The 20,319-nt window shown below is 40.6% G+C and overlaps 1 protein-coding gene across 1 annotated transcript; it reads right to left on the bottom strand.

Annotated features, from left to right (window-relative positions):
* Positions 1–1,440: 1,440 nt before the first annotated feature.
* LOC139722257 (sodium channel and clathrin linker 1-like) lies at positions 1,441–20,000 on the bottom strand. Its single transcript, XM_071633565.1, has 17 exons — positions 19,971–20,000; positions 19,594–19,649; positions 18,098–18,233; positions 16,907–16,978; positions 16,261–16,377; positions 15,656–15,817; positions 14,615–14,793; positions 14,146–14,236; positions 13,301–13,471; positions 12,516–12,590; positions 10,279–10,421; positions 9,240–9,432; positions 8,065–8,201; positions 6,303–6,362; positions 4,907–4,985; positions 2,576–2,671; positions 1,441–1,545 (listed from the first exon to the last, which is right to left on the bottom strand). Exons 1-17 carry the CDS (start codon positions 19,998–20,000, stop codon positions 1,441–1,443), a joined length of 1,902 nt encoding a protein of 633 aa, XP_071489666.1.
* Between the last annotated feature and the right edge of the window lie 319 nt (positions 20,001–20,319).

Genomic DNA, 20,319 nt, shown 5'->3' with positions numbered 1-20,319 from the left:
GTACAGTCAAAGTAATCATCACATCCAAAAATATATATAAAAGCACTGTGAGAGGAGTGCATAACATTAGGATTAATCTGTGCATCATTTTTTCCATTTGTTCTTTTTCCCTCTGCCCACCTCCCTCCCTGAAAGCCTCCCTTTAACCTCTTACTCTCCCTCTCTCTGCTTCTCTTATTCTCTTCTATTTCTCTGCCTCTCTCTCTCTCAGGCTTGACCAGGCATTACCGTCTAGAGAATAATCTATGTGTACCCTCAGATGTTGTTCATGTGACTAGGAATAATAGAATTCATTGGAATGTAGTTCAGCATAAATTATAGATAGTGTCAAAAAGAGGCACTGTTCTCCATTATGTTATAGTCTGTGAGCAAAAATATCTTTGACATTGAATAGTGTACGACCAAATTACGTAAATAACTATCAAATATTGTCCAATAGATGATGACTTGGAGCTGCATCTCATGGGCTGAGGTCCGGTGAGGTGCTGCGACTTCGGCTCAGCGCAGAACTGTGGACGGACCTGGCGCTGCGGACGGACCTGGCACTGTGGACGGAGCTGGCCACCGAGGCCGAGCGGTCTCGGTGCAGTATCTCGGAGTGGACGTTGGGTCTCAGACTGCCCACTCCCGGGATGGCCAGACTGGACAATGGAAGACGAGATGTTGCACCCAGTCCTCTGAATGAAAAAGTCAAATGAAATGAAATGAAGATACCCCAAACAAAGCTGACTGAGGTTATCAAAGACACCTTTCTACTTTGCAATGTGACTTGACTCAAAGAGTGTAGTTGAATCAGGCAATTTAAATTTTGTTTTGATTTATTCTTTGTATGGGCACTGCTGTATGATCACATCAATTTTTAGCCATTTCATCAAACATAGACATCTATGGCATTACACAGTATGGCTATTTTGTACTGTTTCTGTATTTTTTACTACACATCTGAAATAACATTACTTGAGCTACATATCAACTTCCTGACAGAATGATTGCAAAGAATGAGTATGAATAGGCAAAAAGCTTTCAAGATTGTTTGGTAACTGCTCATACAAAGGGATATTCTATCCCTGTTGCAAATATGTTTGAATTGTCTTATTAGAAGACGGTAGTTACATTGCACAAAACTAGGCACAGATAAATGTAAGAGAAAATTCAGACTCTTAAAAACTACAAAGACCTCTATCTTTGTGAAAATCAAGTGTGGAAATAAATCAGAGATCATGATGAATCACACAGCATGCTTCATTAGATTGACTTAAACATCTGAACAAGTCAAAGTACCTCTTATCTCTACAAGTGCGGTGTAATGTACATCTCAATGCATAAGCTTTTTGTTTTTTATGCCTGTATTCCTTTTCATTTCCAACATGGAACCACACTACTGATACTAAAGACAGAAGAATGACAGGAAATGTTGGATTCCATCAAACACCACTCTCCTCACCTGTTTGACCCTGTGAACTCTGACCTCAGCTTGTCCAGCTGAGCCTGGAGCTGTTTCTTGTCATGGACCAGTCTTCTCTCTTTGGATGACCTTTCAGCCAGCTGCATGCAACATATCAATAAACGCATTATTAAATAAGGTATCAGATGTTCATCGACAATCACTCATACCAGATACCATGCAGTGGCAAGGAAATATACTTTGTGGGTAGCTTTAATGACCCTATTAGGGTTTTATTATTTACGTTATTATATCTTATTGTAAAAGTGTACATATTTGTGATGTTAAAATTTCCGTGCATTATGTATAACCAGAAGCTACACCAAAATGAAAGCCCATCACTATTTTTGTTTTCAATATGTACCAGTATTAAACATTTTGATTCTGCAGAATTAAAAACAAGCATAATTCATCTCACCCAGCCCACTGCGTAAATTACTTGCAAAAAAATATCCATTTTTTTCAGTATAAAAAATGGTTTTAGCCCTTTGCTAATAAAAGCAAGGATCACATTTTAGGGAGCTCAGAAAAGGTGGAGTAAAATGCCATCTTTAATGTATGCGACTAGAATATACCGTACTGAAAACTAAACATATACTGGTACATTGGATTTATTTGCATTGCATAGGATTCCCAGTAACAACGTATCCTTGCTATTGCAGTTAGAAATTTTACTTATATTCAGTTATTAAACTTTTCATAAAGTCAACATCACATAATTACATATTGTAAGTCAACACAACTAAAAAGTCCAGAACCCTCCTGATATTCTGTTATGTTATTATGTTGACTTCTGTGTAAGTCGACATTTGTATAAGTTGACAAAATTTCTCTGGTTCCGTGCATGTTGACTTATGCACGGTTTACTGTATATCATTAGGTACAACTCCTCCCAAATACTATCATGCTGAATAGTGAGTGCATTTCTTTCTTTTTTTCTAGAAAAAAACAAAATGAAAGGAAAAGTCCCAACCTTAAAGCAAAATTAGAATGTGAGAAAAAGTTTGTCAAGACACTCATGGTACCACTGTGCAGACAAGATATGTAAATTGATTACTAATACACAATCACAATGAAGCATCAATCTTTGCCAATACATAGCTAAAAAGATATATGTTTCATGATGGATACCTTTTTGGTAACTTCTGTCGCTTGCTGTTCAGAAGCTTCTACTTTCTGTCTCATCTTTCTGTTCAGATCCACCTGATTAGCCAGCTCTTGCTCTGTCTGGAAAGTCACAATAGAATAGACCAGTTCGCAATTCCACTTTGCGCATGAGCAGAAAAAAAAAATGTCATTTGTACCAAATTCACTGAGATAAGCATCTGTGGTGGGAAGATTATTCATATGATGCTTATGAATAGTGCTTTCCTGCACATCCACCAGACACGAAGCCTGATATTTGGCAGTATTGATAGAAAAAAACTAGAAATGTCGCTATGGCGACTGGTATGCCTCCGCCATAATGCATGGTTCTCCGAATAGGTCTAAAGCACAATGTCTTGACAATGTGTGACGACAGTTTCACATAACTGGCAAAATATTAAAATGACAGGTTTGCCAAAAATGCATTGATTGAAACTTTCCTTGAACTAGGTTTATTTGGATGAATGGCTATACTGTCTAATAAGAGTGCAGGTATTTGGGGGATTGTACCAAACTTTTGACCCTTTCACAAGTTTAAAGAAGAAGAGAAAATTAGCACTTTCACTCGACCTTTGACCTTTTGGCCTTTGACCTTTTGACAAGAAACTTCCAAGAGAATCTGTATTGGGTAATAGATGCATACACAAAGTTTAAAGAAAAAATCCTGCCGGCATTGCACAGATAAGAGGGAAATAATGACATTTTGATGAGTTGACCTCTACCTTTGACCCCTGACCTTTGACCCATGACCCCTCAATTCCCTACATGATAACTGCCAGTCAGTACATGCATATATATATATATATAGATAGATATGGAGAAAAAAGTGAAATTTAACATTTTCACTTGACCTTTGACCCTTGACCTTTGACCTCATGACCCAAAACTCTCTCTGGGGAATCTTTATTTGATAGTTCATGTATACACCAAGTTTCAAGAAAATACCTCCAGGTATTGCAGAGATATAGGGGAAATAGTAAAATTTTGTGCATTTGACCATGACCTTTTGACCTTTGACCTTGAGCATGTGCACCTAAAAGTTGATAGGCACAACTTTGCCCACTCATACATATACATACCAAGTTTCATTACAATACCTCTAACGATTTTTTAGATACGCTGTCCACAAAATTGATTATGGATGGAAGGACGGACGGACGGACGGAAAGACGGACGGACGGACGGAAGGAAGGACGGACGGACGGACGGACGGACAACCCAAAAACATAATCCCTCCGGCGACACTTCGTGGCGGAGGCATAAAAATTAATATATTCAGGGGAAAACACTAAAATATATGCTTCCCCAGGTGTTAATAGACAGCTCTTTCTGGTCATCTGCTCTGTGCAAGCTTATTCTTTGTTTGAACATGAATTTCATAAATTGTTATGTCAGGTAAGCTCATGCACTATGCTGCTTTCAGAACAAGTGTAGTGCCTAGCCAACTGTGAAAAAAAGAAAAGTCATTTGCACCAATGTGCACATGAGCTAATTACAACATCTCTTATTCTGTCTGCTGATAGGCTGGGTCTAACGGAGACACAGCAGTGCCACTACTAATTGAGTACTGAAGTGTGACGTTATAACCATAAAATGCCATGGAAACTGGGTTAAAACAACCTCACATAGCACAAATATATGTAAACACAAAGGTTGGTAACCATGATCATCCAAAAGACGGTGACATCATCACTTAGATATTCTGTTACTATTACTGTAGCTGAGGATTCAGCGTTGATAGGTAGTGAAAGTTCCCATGTTTCACAGCCTAGTTGATGCTGCTCCGTCATTCAAGCCCCCATCCCTGTATGCATCAATCTATTATCCCTAAATCATCTTCTCTCATCTTCTCTCGAATCTCAGACTCATTTTGAAACGTCTGTTCAGAAATGAAGAAACAGACTGGCCTTTATGTAACTGGGACACAACAACTTACTGTGATCTAAATCCACATATTTGTTTCAACATGTCTCACACAGACACTGTATTCACAAATGAACTTAGACATTGAAGTTATATCTGCTTCTTGGGTTTGACTAATTCAGCATATCTGTCATACTTTAGTCAAGTGCTCGCTTAATTTTACTAAAATACATCATTTTTGAACATATATGACAAAATAAAGTTAAAGGCAATTTTGAGCACGAAAAAATACATCCTAAAAGAGAGACAGATAAGAAGAACAGAAGAAATTCAAACTCAAGCAGGGAGAGCAGAAGATATCGCTAAAAAGGCCTCAAAGCAAATGGTTGGAGTTGAAGTCTCTGCACAATGTGATAAAAAGATGTGTAATATTGGTGATGGGTGTGAACTCACCAGCAGTCTGTGCTCCTTGAGTTGAGTCATTTGGTTGTTGAGATCCTCGTTTCTCTTCTTATGCACGGCGAGCTGTGATCTATGGTGGAAAAACATGATGGCTTGGTGAAATTCTGTGTCACATCACGGCAGACCAATACCAACCACCTCACATTGCACTGTCATAACAGTCCCCATTTCCATGGGCTTGTATCCACGGATCAAGGTACACAACATCAATATCAGAATTACTTCTGGTTACTGATTTGAATTTGAATATCTACTCAATTGTAGAACAGTGGGAGAAAAGTGTAACAGCTTAAAACCTGTTCTTAATACTGTTGAGCATCAAGAAGGTATTGCCAAAACACATATTTTGTTGTTTGATTTTTTTGTTGTTGCAAACCCTGTGTGAACTACATTCATCTGAGACCGCTACGCAATGATGGGGGAAAAATATCCACGAGGAAAATCAAAACTAAAACCAAAATTGTTTGGGGTTTTCTCATGCTAAATTCTTCTTCTCAGAACAGTGATACCACACCTGATACTCCCTTTGAATATCTATTATTGAAAAAAGAAGAAGTTGATATTGCATTGTATTCATCACATCTCAACCCTAAACTTTGACTCTACAGAACTAAATGTCGGAGGCAACAGATTACATTCAATGGAGCTACAATCAGCAGTATTAAACTCTGCCAGAAAGATTGTGAGGACATGAACATGATTAAAGATGCAGACTTCACAGATTGCTCTAGCTGTGAAGCCCTACACCAGAGATGCCATGATACCAGTAAAACACTTGTTTTTCTTTTTAACTTGATTCATTTTGATTTTTACCATCTTTCATCAAAAAGTATGTCTATTTTTGGATGTACCAGGTACTAATTGCTTTGGCATATCCCTTTCTGTTGAACAGTGTGTACAACACTATTGGGCCAAGCAGTACTCAGAGCACAAAAGCAAGTGACTTGGATATGTGTGTGTGTATGTGTGTGTGTGTGGGGGGGGGGGGGGGAGGCTTTCATGCTTATATATATAGTCTGTAATTACACATTTTGTGCAATGAGTGCTGAGTCGCATTTGTGAGGATTTTTTCTACCCATGACAGCCTGTTTGTTGTAGTAAATAAAGTGCAGACAATTCATGACAGCATAATAATCAACAATGTCTTCTATGATGCAAACAATGAGTGAGGTCACCCCCCCTCCCATCCCCCAAACACACACATATCCCCCTCAGCGGTGTAAACCAGAATACCTCCCCAGCATGCTTCTGATGTGACTGCACCCAATAACATATGTAATTCAGGTGTGTGTGTTGTTTTTTTTTAATGCATGCATGAATAAGGGATTTACTGGTATACCAGGTTGTATCCAATAAGACATCTGAAGAAAAAAAAGAAGGACCTTACCTTAATTCCTTACTCTTGGCCTCAAACTTTTGACCAAGTACTTTACATTCCTCTTTCCATCTGTATGGGGGAAAAATGACAAAAACGAAGGATAACATGAAAGAATCAGCACAGTTTACACCGGTTCCAGACCACTCTCTTTGATTTCCACAGAGGTGGTGCAAGGAAGTTTTAGTATGGTACTTCCATGGCTGAACAATGACTCAGAATGAACCAGTATCATTCATTTTGCATACTTTGACTGAAAATATTTCTTTTCCTGACTGCCAATACTAACAGAACTTATTTTACAAAGAATTTATCCTCAATGTGCCAATGACTTTTCGGTTTACTCCCTTCTGACGTAATGCTACATTCATGCTCTTTATAAACACAAAGTGGAGGACCACATATTCATATACATACTGTATGTTATACATATCCATTGTTAGAGTTTCTAGAGGTTTAGAGTTAAAAGATACATTTCTATTGAAGCCTTTGGTGATTGTATAGGTATTTGCTTCAGATGCAGAATTGTCAAAATACTCCCGATTGCTAAATTCATAAGGGACTCTTGAATTGGAAGCACATTTAGAAGATTAAATTCCTGTTTCCTTCCTAAGCTGACAAAGTTTTGCAGACTTCTTTCTGATTTTGTGCAGATTTAATGAATATCACCACTTCCATTTAAAGGGATGGTATTGTTTTGGTTGGGATAGGGATTCAGGTTTTTATTATTTTTTTTTTAGAGATAAATGGACCCCGTTTACAGTGCGGGACTGGGCCGAGCCGCGGCGAAGCCCAACCTCAATTACGAGGACGAGCCCCGCAATTTTGTCCGTTTACACTGCCGGGCTCGGCCGCGCTTTTGATTCAAACCTTTCAATATTTTGTCGTAGTGGCGCTCTGCTTGTAAACAAACGCAATTTGGCATTGTCTGGTTTTTAGACCCTTTGCCAACTGAATTCCGAGGCAACGAGTCGCCGTTCGGGCAAAGGCCTTTGCCGAAGGAAAAAACTCTTTGCAGGACAAATCCACCTTAAATTATACTAGTTTTCGACGTTGAGGGGGTTAATATCCTGAATATCAAAATAGTACAGGCAGAGGGTTTGGAAGCCAGACTAAAATTGGCCGCGCATTTGGCCCAGTTTGCGTTTACACTGAGAAAAGGCCGGGCTCGGCCGTGGCCGAGACCACCTCCAGAGCGTGGCCAAATGCGCGGCCAATTTTGGCCTCGCATTTGGCCTTTTGCGCATTTACACTGAAATGAAGGTGGGCTCGAGCCTCGTACTGTAAACGGGGTCTTAGAAACCTGTCATATGAAATATCAAAGAGCATTCAATTCTAGGAGGAATTCAAAGTTTATTTGATGAAAATTGGTTTTGAAATAGCTGTGATATCCAAAAACAAAGCAAACAAAGTGGTCCTAATAAACGGGAGGTCCCAAATATACCCACTATACCATTCCCTTCAATTTCTCAGATACAGGATTATAGGCAGTAAAAGTTTGCTAGGACATGATTGGTTAAAGAGTGGTGTGCCCTCTCAGTTACACCCCAGCAGGGGCGGATCCAGGAATTCCATAAAGGGGAGGCGCCTTTGCAAAATTAAATGGGAGCGCACGCACCCCCCCCCCATTTTTGCCTTTTTATTTCTTTTGTTTTAACCAAATATAAAGAGGGGGCGCGCGCCCTTTGCGCCCCTCTCTGGATCTGCCACTGCCCCAGTGTTTCTTCCACACTGCAGGCATGACTGGAGACCAGCACATTTGACAGGGGCTTACTTGGCACTCATCCGCTGCTGGGATGCCAGCATCTGTCTCAGCTCTCGGCTGGACTGCCGCCCACTCTCTTCAGCCCCCTCCAGCCGGGCAGCATACTCTGTCCTCAACAGGTCCATCTCCTGCTGCAAACCTAGTATCTGTGTGTGTGTAGAAACAGGGGGTGTTTCATATAGCTGTTCTTAAAGTTAAGAACGACTGAAGAACAACTGGAACACGCTCTGATGTGCTATACCTATCAGAATTTCAATAATTCAGCGCAAGAAGTGATCACCAGTCATTAAGCTGTTCGTAACTTTGATAAGAACAGGGCCCTGTTTCATAAAGCTGTTCGTAAAGTTATGAACGACTTACGAACGACTGGTGATCAGTTCTGATGTGCTATACTTATCAGAATTTCAATAATTCAGCACAAGAACTGATCACCAGTTCTTCGTAAGTCAAGTTACAAACAGCTTTATGAAACACCCCCTGGAGTATAAGCATGGCCACTGATATTCAGGTCTGCATAAAATGAGGAAGTGTAAAAATACATACAAGATAATACAGTCCAGCTCTTTTTCAATCCAATTCAATTTCATTTGGATACAACAAACGGTTCTTTTATAGTCACATCATCCACAAAATTGATTTATGGACGAATGGATGGACAAATGGACAACCCAAAAACATATCTGCATAATATCCATATTATGAACAGACTTGACATTTGTGAATGCAATTCCCAATTAGCATGGATAATTTACAAGGAACGATCAAAAGGTCACCTTTTCACCGCACAAGGAAGCATGGAAGCTTTGTAGATCTCCTTAGCAATTGTAACATTTTTGGAAAAGAAATATGAAGTCATAAGCTCTGAAATGGCATAATTTCTATTATGAAGTGACAATGTTTTAGTTGTGCTAAAAAGGGAAAAATTAGATGCGATTACACTCTGTCAATGCCTGCTGCATAATAACTTCACACTACCAGAAGTGCTCAAGTCGACATCGAAAGTTAGACTCCACTTGACCTCTGCATGTTGCACATGGGTGCACAAGAATATCTCATTCATTTGGGTAGCATACCGCCAGCGTACAGACCCGACCACTAGCAACAAAATGTTTACAGTTATATACGATACGGAGAATTTGGGGTCGATGACGCCAGGCAGGATCAAAGTCTGCGGCCGGTCTCACCTCCTTGGCTGACATCCTCTCGGCCTCATCACGCTCTCTCCTCATCCCCAGCATCCTCTTCTGGAGGGCATCCATGTCCTCCGTCAGCCTCAGTTTCTCCTCCGAGACGGACGTGCATTCCCTGGACAGCTTCTCCAGCCTGTCCCGCAGCTGGTCGGACACCAGCAGGCTCCGCGTCTTCTCCTCCTCGTGGCTGGAGGAAACAAAGAATCTTAGTAGACCAGGGAAGGAGATGAAAGCCTGCCGCTCTCTAGTGAATCATGTCCTCAGCTGTTATTGTAGCTTTAAGCCTAACATATCAGATTTGTGTACACTCACATCCATTGCAGTGCCCCCTTCGTGTTTAACCCTTTAGGTGCTTTGAGTGCAATTTAGTAAAAGGAAACCCCATAGGCATGGCAGTCTGGAGATCCAAAGTGCGTTATCATTTTCAACCAAGTGCCATGTCTAAAGGCTGGCAAATATATATATTTTCAGATTGTGATGCAAAAACTGACGACTCCTGTGAGTGAATTTGGCTATTGACTGAAACCTTGAAAGGACATGTTAAACAAGGCAGATCATCTACTGGCTTTATGACTTCAAAACTAACAGGGCATAAGCATCTCCAAACACAATCATCAGAATTTGAAGCCTTCTTTTCGTGGGTTTTCATTGGCAAGATATGTTAAAGTTGAAATGGGCTAACTACTCCCAAAATTTAATGATGTGACTCTTGCAACAAACATGATAAATAATGCTAATTGAATAGTGTAAGTTTCATCAAAATCAGGAAAAGAAATCTGGAAGTTATGACACTTCAGTAAGTTTCACACATTTTCACAAAACATAAATAATGGTCACAATGATGTCTTTGACATTTCTTCAACATCACAGACACACTCAAACACATATAAAACCTGAAGTTAAAAATGCACTGCCATGGTATGCCAGAGAATTTTTGCTGGTGTGCCCTAGTTGCCTGTATTACTTTTACGCAATGGTGCATGATGCCTAGTCCACTTTGAGCAAAGTGCAATGACCTCAGGGCATGACTTACTTGCGTTCCTGCCTCTGGATCTCTTTCTCTAGCTGCTGAGCCCTCAAGGTAGCCTCATCCTTTAGTCGCTCCAAGGCTATCACTCGGTTCTGTAACTCATTCAAACGCTGATCACCTGTGGTTGCCGTTCCCTCCTTGTACACCTACACACACAAAAATCATATACTGTCTTGTCACACCATGATCATTATTGAAACTTTAGTCTACAACTGAATTTAGAGTGACGGGGATATCAAAATCATATCTGAACAGATCAAAATCGGGGGCGTGTATTATTCATATACATAATGTCATGATTTACTTATTTGGTACTGTACCTGCTCTAACATTCCAGATTTGATCATGTCCACTAAAAGTATACTTTGATTTGCTTTTCCAGACAAGTGAGCATAGAGTTTGTACTTGCAAATAAATTCAAGTCATGTTACAGATACCAGCCAACAAATAGTAAGACAAATGATATATGAAGCATACTGAATGAAGCTACACATATTGTCTTAAATTCTGAAACTTGCATCACAATGCCATGAAAATCTTTAAACACAACTCAATGTAGAGAGAGTTGAAAGAGGCCAGTAACGGCTCAGCGTTTTCAAAAGTGTGGGGGCCTACTTCCGGGTTTCATGAGCTAACAAGCAAAAAAAAAAAAAAAAAAAACACGTCGGCTCATCTCTTCTCCCTGTCCACTCCCGGGTTTCTTCAGCTGACAAGCGAAAAATAAATAAATAAATAAATCTCTACCCATCCACTTCCGGGTTTCTTCAGCTGACAAGCAAAAAAAAAAAAAAAAAAAAGGTCCTCAGCTCATTCTCTCCCCTCCCATTTCCGGGTGTTATAAAAAAAAGGCCTAGAGAAAAAAACATAACCTTACCGCCGCCATACTTCAAGATCTCTATCTATTTCTATTTTAGTGCCACTTATGTATTTCCGGGTTGAAAAAAGTGTGGGGGCCCAAAGTGATGACACCTTATGTGTTCCTTTGTATGGTGCAAAAAAAGTGTGGGGGCCTGAGTCCCATGGCTGCGCTGGCCATGCAGCTAGTAAATTGATGATTTCAATCATAGTGAATCCTTAGTGATCTAATATGACACAAAACTTGTAATTTTCTATTAACAATATGAAGTTCTATGAATACATGCTTGAAACTACTAACATCACAAACCATGGCCATTTAAATAAAACTAGCAAATCTTACTGTATGAGAAATTATCAATGCACATCAGTGCAATAAGATGTTCAAGACTTACATGTAGTAGAGGTTGACTACAATTAAAAAATTGAGGGATGGCCTTATTTGCCATCACATAAATCCTTGAAATGAAGGTGAATTGTACACTTTGGGACACAGGTACACAAACCTCAATTGTGCACAGCAGAGGAAAATGTAGAGACCACATCAGCACAAGAATTAACCCTAAAAAGACTGGGCTATTTTGGTAGCTCGAAAGACTGGGGGGGCCTCAAGGGCCCCCCCCCCCCCAGATCTCGGCCGTGGATCGCGCGATCGCCGCGGAACTTTGCACAATGGTAGTGTGCGATGTAATCTACAAGATCGTGTTTTTAAATTTTCAAAAATAGTCTTCTTTTATTTTATTTTGATTAATTATGATAATTTATGCGAGAAATCAGAATCTTTCATCTAAATCAGTAAATAAAGCTCCAAAAGTGCTCATTTTTGGTATAATAATTCTTTGTGGCATTCTTAGCAAATGTACTTGAAAAAAAATTCGGTATCAAAATTAATTTCTTATTTATTTTATTGTTTCATGAATTTCTTATGTATTTCTCTGTTTTTTCGTCCTTTTGTTTTTGTTGTTTTTTGCAACAAAATTTGTCACAGACACTTTTTGAAGCATAATGCTCCTAAAACAAACTAATTTTAGCCATTGAGAGTAAAAATAAGCATATTTATATGAACCATGTGAAAAAACTCAATTTGCATTGACTTTGTACACAAAATCACATTTTTTAGCCATTTTTGGCCTCACGTGCATCGACGGCATGTACAAAAAGTCATGTAACTTCAGAACCGTACCCCCAGGCGTCACAAATTTGGTGTCAAAATGTGCGGGAAACTGAAAAGAAAAAAGTCACGGAGCATCGCGGCGAGAGCATTGCGTGTTGCAGAGTAATCGTGCGAAATGTCGAGGGGGGGGGGCCCCCCCCCCCCCCCAGTGCAGTTAGGGTTAAAGCAATGACCTGCAGGCAAGTCATAAACTCCAATTGGACATTCTTACCTGCTCCAACTCATGCTCCACTGCTCTCTTCTCCCTGATGGCACGGTCAATTTCTGCCTGCTTCTCCGCATTCTCCTGCACAGCCCAAAGAGAAATAGTAATGCAATGGACTTTGTAGAAGTGCTGCAGTACAGTTCAAAGATATGTTCCATTTGTGCATTTATGACTATAGATCTGAATACTATCTATGCTTGATCATACAGTGGCAAGGAAACAGTTAACAACAAGTGAGAAGTAATGGCACAAAAAGTGAGTCAACACCCCAGTTTGCACTGAATTGTTCAGTGTTTTTACGTCAATATAGGGCAATCTGTCAATCAGTTGCAATGAAAACACCTCGACGGAAGAATTTCATGAATTTGAACACCCCAGTTTGTTACTCGATTTGTGAGGAGACAATAAGGATAAAAACAACAACAACACACCTGACAATGAAAAAAATGAAGTAAAACAATCATAACATATAGGTTAGTTGGTGGTATAATCTATTGCACAATACTGTACTTGAAGTTATGAAACTAAAACAAATGCATAGATATTCAAGTGTCACTGTTACATGAAATTAGGAAATTGTTTGTCTGGAATATTAAATGTATCTGGAATTTTTTGTGTGACTTATTTGAAGTCTGGTCCTTCGGAATCATTCTCAAAACCTTATGCCATGTACAGACTACACACACCAACACGTTTCTTCGGCAAGGGAGGAGCTCTGCTCTGCTCCGCCCGCCAGTGACAGATGGCAAGGGGGGGGGGGGGGGGAGAAAGAGGGACCGTCTCCGTCTTACCGTCTCCAGGGCCTGTATCTCCTCCATCAGCTTCTCCATGTTGGCGTTGCACTGCTTGCGGACGCCCACGACCTCCTGCCTGGTGCGGCGCCCAGCCTCATTCACTAGGTTGCCGAGGGCCTCCTGGAGCCTCTTGACTTCCTCAGCTCTCTGCTGCTCCCTGATCAGAGCCTGTAGTGGGGGGAATCCACCAACGAAGATGATGGGACAGCTACTATTGGTCTGGCGTTCACCCTTCTAATTCTGATAGGAGCGCATGTAAAGTAAATATGACTACAGTCAACCTTGCCTAAGTCGAATCTATATAGACTGAAAAATAGCTTCGACTATAGAGAAAATTTGACTTATGAGGATTAAAATCAATAGAATATAAAGAGAAGAGGGCTCAAAAAGACCTTTGACTAAGGTGGTTATTTGACTTATGTGAAGTCCACTTAAGCAAGGTTGACTGTATCAAAATTGCCTTAAGACCAAACTCTGACCAATATTTCTTACAGCTCATGACATTGTGGGGGCACTGTGGCATAGTGGATAAGACTCCCAACTCCCAGTCGGAGGATCCCATTTTGATTCCCGCCAAGTACTTGCGTCCTCGGACAAGATGTTTTTACCCACCATGTCCCTCTCAACCCAGGTGTATAAGTGGGTACCTGGGAATGCTAGGGTAATAATGGCAGCGCCATCTGGTAGAGCAGTGACAACATTGAAGAGGCTACTCTGGATAAAGAAGACCATATCATTGTCATCATCATCATCATCATCATTATTATCATTATTATTATTATTGTTTGTAATCATGTCTTTCATTATTATCATTATCATTAAAACTTGTAAGGTTTGCTCACCTGATCTTTCTCTAGAAGGGAGTTCTCTGCCATCTGAATGCTTTCTCTCACTTGGACTGTTGCTTCATATTCTCTTGTTTCAGCATCAGTACTACCAAAAGTCAAAGATGATACAAACAAATAATCTCCCTATGAATGTATGAATGTTAAAGCAGGTGGCGAAACAGATGAAATGTATGTTTGAGTACGAAGAGATGACATGAATGAATGATGCAGGGGATATCTATATTAAAAAAAAATCAAGCTCATTCTATCTGTACAGAAAACTACTATCATCTCTCGCTTTTAAACACTCCCAACATACCCAAACAGCTTGATATATAACATACTGAACATGTGGTAAAGGGTGTATTGTCATCAACTGATCTTAAAAGTAATTTATCAGTGAAACATGCTACCACATGAATGATGAACATCAATACACATACATCTGTCGCCATGGGAAATGCATCATCAGGTTGAGACCTACCATCTCTGATGCAAGGCTTTGACCCTGTCCTCCAGCTCCCTCTTGGCTCCCTGCAGCCTCTGGGCCTCTTGTCCCATCAGCTCCAGTTGATGCTCCATCTCCTTCACCCGGTCCTGCAGGCCCGGTATCCTGGTTTCGGCAGACTGGGCGCGGCTCCTCACTTCCCCCAGCTCCTTATCCTACCCGGCAGACATCACAATCTAGACTTTAGCATCTTGTGGACTGCTTGACATTGATTTTTTATGTGCTTTGTTTGGCAGACATTACAATCTACACCCTAGTATTGTGCAGTAAATGCTTGACATTGAATTTTTTCCTTCGGTGTTGTTTGCCACCGAAAAAAAAAAAAAGATTTAAAAAAACCTCCCTGACCCCCTTGCCGATTGAGCTCTCTGTACGTTTCACACAATGCTGCCTTCATATAGATTGTGTCATTATACCACACAGTGACAGGATAATTGACAATTTTACACAAACAACCAATAATAATAATGAATAAGGACCAATATATTTTCAGCTGAGATAGCTATGTTCAACATCATGAGAACTTGCGCTGGCACAAACCTCTCTCTGTCACGTACAGGTTACCTTTACCGAGGCTCTGTTGCTATGGGTTGCACATCAGTGAGTTGCACATACTAGGAAGTATATGGCCCCTGAATCTGGCTCTGAATAACTCTGATGAACTTGCCGATTTACTTCTTTCCATGTAGTGAATTATTCTGCGATGTCTGATCACCATGATGATGGATACCGATAGCAACAAGATCATAGTAGTATGATTGGAACCCTGCCTCACCTATTCACTCTGCCAAATCTTAAGGTTTGTAGTGGTGTATCCATTTGACTTGAATTCGAACACATTCGTTTGTGCATCAGTACAAGACAATCATAAACATGTGATCAAAGTGTACCGTAGTTATATTTGCGCCTATGGACAAAGCTTTCAGAAGGGTGGATGTGAGAGAAAGTAAATCTTGGCAAGCAATTGGTGTTCAAGTGAGGACCGGTCTCGCCCGCTCACACCCTTCCCGCGTGTACCTTTGACTGGAGTTGATCCTCAAGTTTGTTCTTCATGCTGGTGAAGTCGTTCAGCTGGATGGACGTGGTTCTGAGGTCAGTCTTCACGGTTCGCAGCTGGTCTCTCAGGCCACTGAGTTCTCGCTCCTGTGTACTGGCCACCTCTTGCAAGTGTCTGTTGGCCTTTGGAAGGGATTAAAAATAATGGAAACATAGCAAACTAATCATGCATCAACAGCATGGCAATCCCATTACGCACCATGCATCAAAAAGATGATAATCTCACCACACACCAAACCTCATCACAAACCGTATACATCATGATTTGTAGGTTTTCCTTTTTTGTGTGAATTTTGCAAGAAGGGAAAATGGTAACATAATCATATCTGATCATTTCCTTACTTTGTTTTAATTTGCTTTCAATATTCATTTAAAATACTATAGAAATATCAAACATTTGCTGACAATTATTTGTAATATGCTATTACCCAAACATGTGTGTTCATATTGTGATATTAAAATATTTGCAACTGGTTCTTACCGACAGTAGTACAAATGTTAGAAGGGTGGTGCATGTATCTCGCAAAGAGAAACGTAACCCAAAACTTAACAAGCTGTTTGCTTACTGTCTCCAGTTTGTAGATGTTTTCCGTGAGCTGCTGATTGTCCTTCATGAGGGCCACACCCCTGGTCTGGATTGCCTGGTGGGTAGACGCCTGGGCCTTTGATGTACCTAGCACCTCCTGGTGGCAGAGGGGCGGAAGATGATCGTGTGTTCAGTCACATTCTTACTTTCTTCCAATGGTTTAGGGTCGTACAGTAGAAGGAGCAGCAAAATGCTCCAAGCATCTACATAGTACTATTATATACTCCTGGACCTCCATGGATCGAATGGTGGCTGCTAATAATGCAAGTATTTCATGTCACTTGAATAATACAATCTAAATTTCCTGACAAAGAGAAAAATCATCATCTATATTCATGTGGGGAAAGTCTGCCAAACCTAACACAGATTTAACTCTTTATGTGCTGCAGTGGAAACCCCCTGTGTGCCATATTATTCTAAGACACCAATGTAGCCATGCTTTGGCAAACATTCTGTTGTTGTTTTTTCCAAATCTATGAAACTTTCATTGATTCCTGATAAGCTGGACATGTAGTGAGCACAGTTGTAAAGAAAATGCCAAGCCTTGTCCAAGTGGACAAGGCTTTTCACGAGCCAGGGGCTAGATAGGGTCTACAAGGACCAAAGGAGACCTCGTGGCTACTCACTCTGTGGTCAGCGGCCAATCGGTCAAGCTCCTTGACAGTCTCCTGCCACATGTCGTTGGCTGTCTGTCGCTCCTGAGGCAAGACGTGAAATGTTGTGATTAAAGATGGTTTGTACCTTTTCCTAACTGACACGTCAGCTATCAATATATGGGTAGAGAATGGAGTTAAACGGTGTCAGCCTTATTCACCTCTCTCTCTCTACATTCATCAGATCATCCAGGAATTTGGCAAATGGTTGCCAATTCTATTAAAGCCCGCCGCACACTATACGATCCGACCGGTCGTACGACCTAAGACTGGAAGTGTGACGTCACAGTCTTGCCAATTTCCAGTCGTTCGACTGGGTCTTAGCGCCAGTCGCAGAGATTTGACATGTTGAATTTCTACGACCGGTCGCGGGCTTTCAGCCAATCAAGATACAGTAAAATGAAGCGCACGCGTTGCGCACACAGTGCGCTTTAATACTCATTGGTAAAATGTACTGAAGACAGAACAGTCGTAAGCATACTCGTAAGGTCTGATCGTATAGTGTGCGTTGGCAGGTCGTACGACTGGGTTTTATGGTCCTAAGGTCGTATAGTCTTGAGTCGTGTAGTGTGCGGCGGGCTTTAGGAAACCCTAGCACACTGGAAGTCTTTCTTTCCTGCTTTGAGGGATACCGATGGTTAAAGGAAATTTAGTATTGCAATTTTGTGACACCTTGATATACTGTTATGCAATCAAGCCTTGTACAACAATGTTCTGTATTATTGATGTAGAACAGAACTAAATGAGAATCAGATCAGATATCACTGAATCAGTACACTTAGATTCATTTTCACTGATAGGGCATTACAAGCAACAAGAGGAATGAGTACTAAATGTTATGCCTAACTAGGCTGTGATACAGTGCACTCCTGTTATAATGAGCACTGCTTTAAAGAAATTTCCTTTACAATGAAGCTAAAATTCAGGTCCCCAAAATATTGTCTATACATCTTTATACCGGTATATTTCATTTGTACACTCATAACCAATTTCTAATATAACAAAAGAAAACTGCAGGTCACGAGGACCTTATTTTAACCCGCTGAGGACGAGTCCCCGAGTATACTTGGGCAAGTGTCTACAGGAAATGCGTGTTGTAGCAAAATCAAACCGTCCTCAACGGGTTAACGGTACAGGCTTGTCTCATAAAATGCTGCACAATACCTTTTCTAAGAGTTCTATCTGCCTGCGCATGTTATCAATGAGTTCCCTCTCAGCAAGCTCCTCAGCCTGTTCCCCAAGGCCTGTCTGTACAGCGGCCAGCTGGCCCTCAACTGCCGTCTTCAGTTCCTCTCGGAGACTGGAAGTGAATGATGAACACTCCTCTCAGAAGTCATCCATGCTATTGCTCGATTTTGTACACTTACAGTAGCTTTGAGAGCAAAGGGCCTTCACATAGGACACAGACAGGTGTAACCACTGTAGGTGTTTAACCCATAGCATGTTTTAATTAGGATTATTGGCTTTCAGCCAGCACCAAGGTGCTAATTCTCTAGTGCCATATTTGATGTCCAGAGACTTTAGATGATAATACTGTATATGGTGCAAGCAGTCGACTCTGGCTTTAAGGCTTCTTCATTAGTAAATGAATAAAACTGGAAGGGTCTGGAATTACCACATTCATGTGATCACTCGCATGTACGATATTGACACGTGAAATGACTGTTTGCAAACTGCACAGATACAGGAATATGTATGAGAGGTTCAGTTTAGGTTCTGTAATTTCATTTTATTCACTTGTTTTTCTTGATTAGCAGTATGTATGGCTAGATGAAGTATTAGACTTTTCAATATAAGGAGCTCAATAGATGGTATTTACAACATGCTCTTTTTCACACAAATAGTTAGCCTTGGACAAGTCAACAAAAGCACACACATGCTTGTGTATCTGCATCAAATGCTCTATCATTCGAGCCAGCTCCCCCTGACCCGAAGTCCCACAGGTATGAACTGATGTTTTTATGAACTTAGTGCCAGAGGTTACATGCACAAAATAATGTCTTTAATATGCAACTAACCACGACAGTACACAGTGATCAGCTCTCGTGAGCTGTTGGTACATGGGATATGGTGAGGCATGATGTTACTGTACCAGGATGATACTATGACATCATGAAAATACCAATCAGATTCCAAACCATCATCTAATGCTGCTTTCCTGTTGTAGCATTGGAAGGTTTGCATGGTGATTTCTTTCATATTTCACATGGTTTCTCATTATTTCACTCAGAAATGTTAGAAACCTTAAAGGCACATAGTCCCGGTGGTGTAGAGCTTATATGAGGAACATAGATTTGCAGTACCACCATGTGCATGTAATCCTTGAAGGTACTGTTGCTTGGCAAAACCCATCTCCTTTATTTTCCTTTTATACGTCAGAGTCATACTTCAAAGTTACTTAACCCGTTCGATACAGAATTCTGAAATCCCCATAGACTTAATACACAGGCCACCAGGTACCCGTATGGAACGGGTTAATTTTGGAGCGACATCTTAAGATCCTTTGGACAGTACTAGTTCTCTACACAGAAGTGACATGAAAAGAAATAAGAAAAGAGGACTACCATCACACAATTGAGTGAGATGAACAGCTTTAACGGGGCAGGACCCCTGACACAGCTCTGCAAACTGAGTTTGGGTTGTATAGTCACTGAACATACCTGTCATTTTCCAGCACAAGTCGGTCAACTTTCCCCCGCAGATCATGAAGTTCGGCCTGCACGTGGCAACATAATCAGGACACAAAAGTCACAAAAGGGGCCTGATGCAGCAAACTTGTTACCCGAGAAAAACTCAGGATGATTTTTTAACAGAATTTTTCCTGTGTGAAGACAATGGCAGAATTATGCTAACCTGAGTTTTCAGTTCTTACCAGAGTTTTTCTTGGGTTAAACTTTTATCAAGTTCAGCTAGTCATGGTAATAGAAAGAAAAAAAAAAACAACACACACAACAATTAGTTATAATGAATAGATAAGCTGAGAGCAATGCACCCAGCACACTATCATGGTAGTATAAAAGATATGCCTCTCATTTGCCTGAGTTGGCATCTTGGGCAAGGCCCCCATACTTTAAAAGGGGGATGAACCCATTAAGCGGCTTGAGCAAATGCAACAATACTGGGAGAACACATAGTGAAATTTTAGGAAAATCTGACAATCCCCTCAAAAGATATAAGATTTAAAGTTTGAGAGCTGCCATTGCTGGATGAAAAGAAAACAGCAAACAAAGGACAATAGCAGATCCTGATGTTACGCATGGACAAGAAAAAGAATTCCATAAAATTTCATTTTATATGGAAAGTACACATTTCCTCCTCTTGATAGTGACATATGTTAAGGTTTAATATATAATTCCCACTGTTTTCTCAAAGGGGTATGGCAAGCA

This window comes from Diadema antillarum, unplaced genomic scaffold, assembly GCF_040938485.1.
Source record: "Diadema antillarum isolate AM-2024a unplaced genomic scaffold, OU_Dant_1.0 scf00000162, whole genome shotgun sequence".
Taxonomy (NCBI): Eukaryota; Metazoa; Echinodermata; class Echinoidea; order Diadematoida; family Diadematidae; genus Diadema; species Diadema antillarum.
Note: the sequence above shows the minus strand (reverse complement) of the source record. Positions and strands in the feature narration are given on the sequence as shown.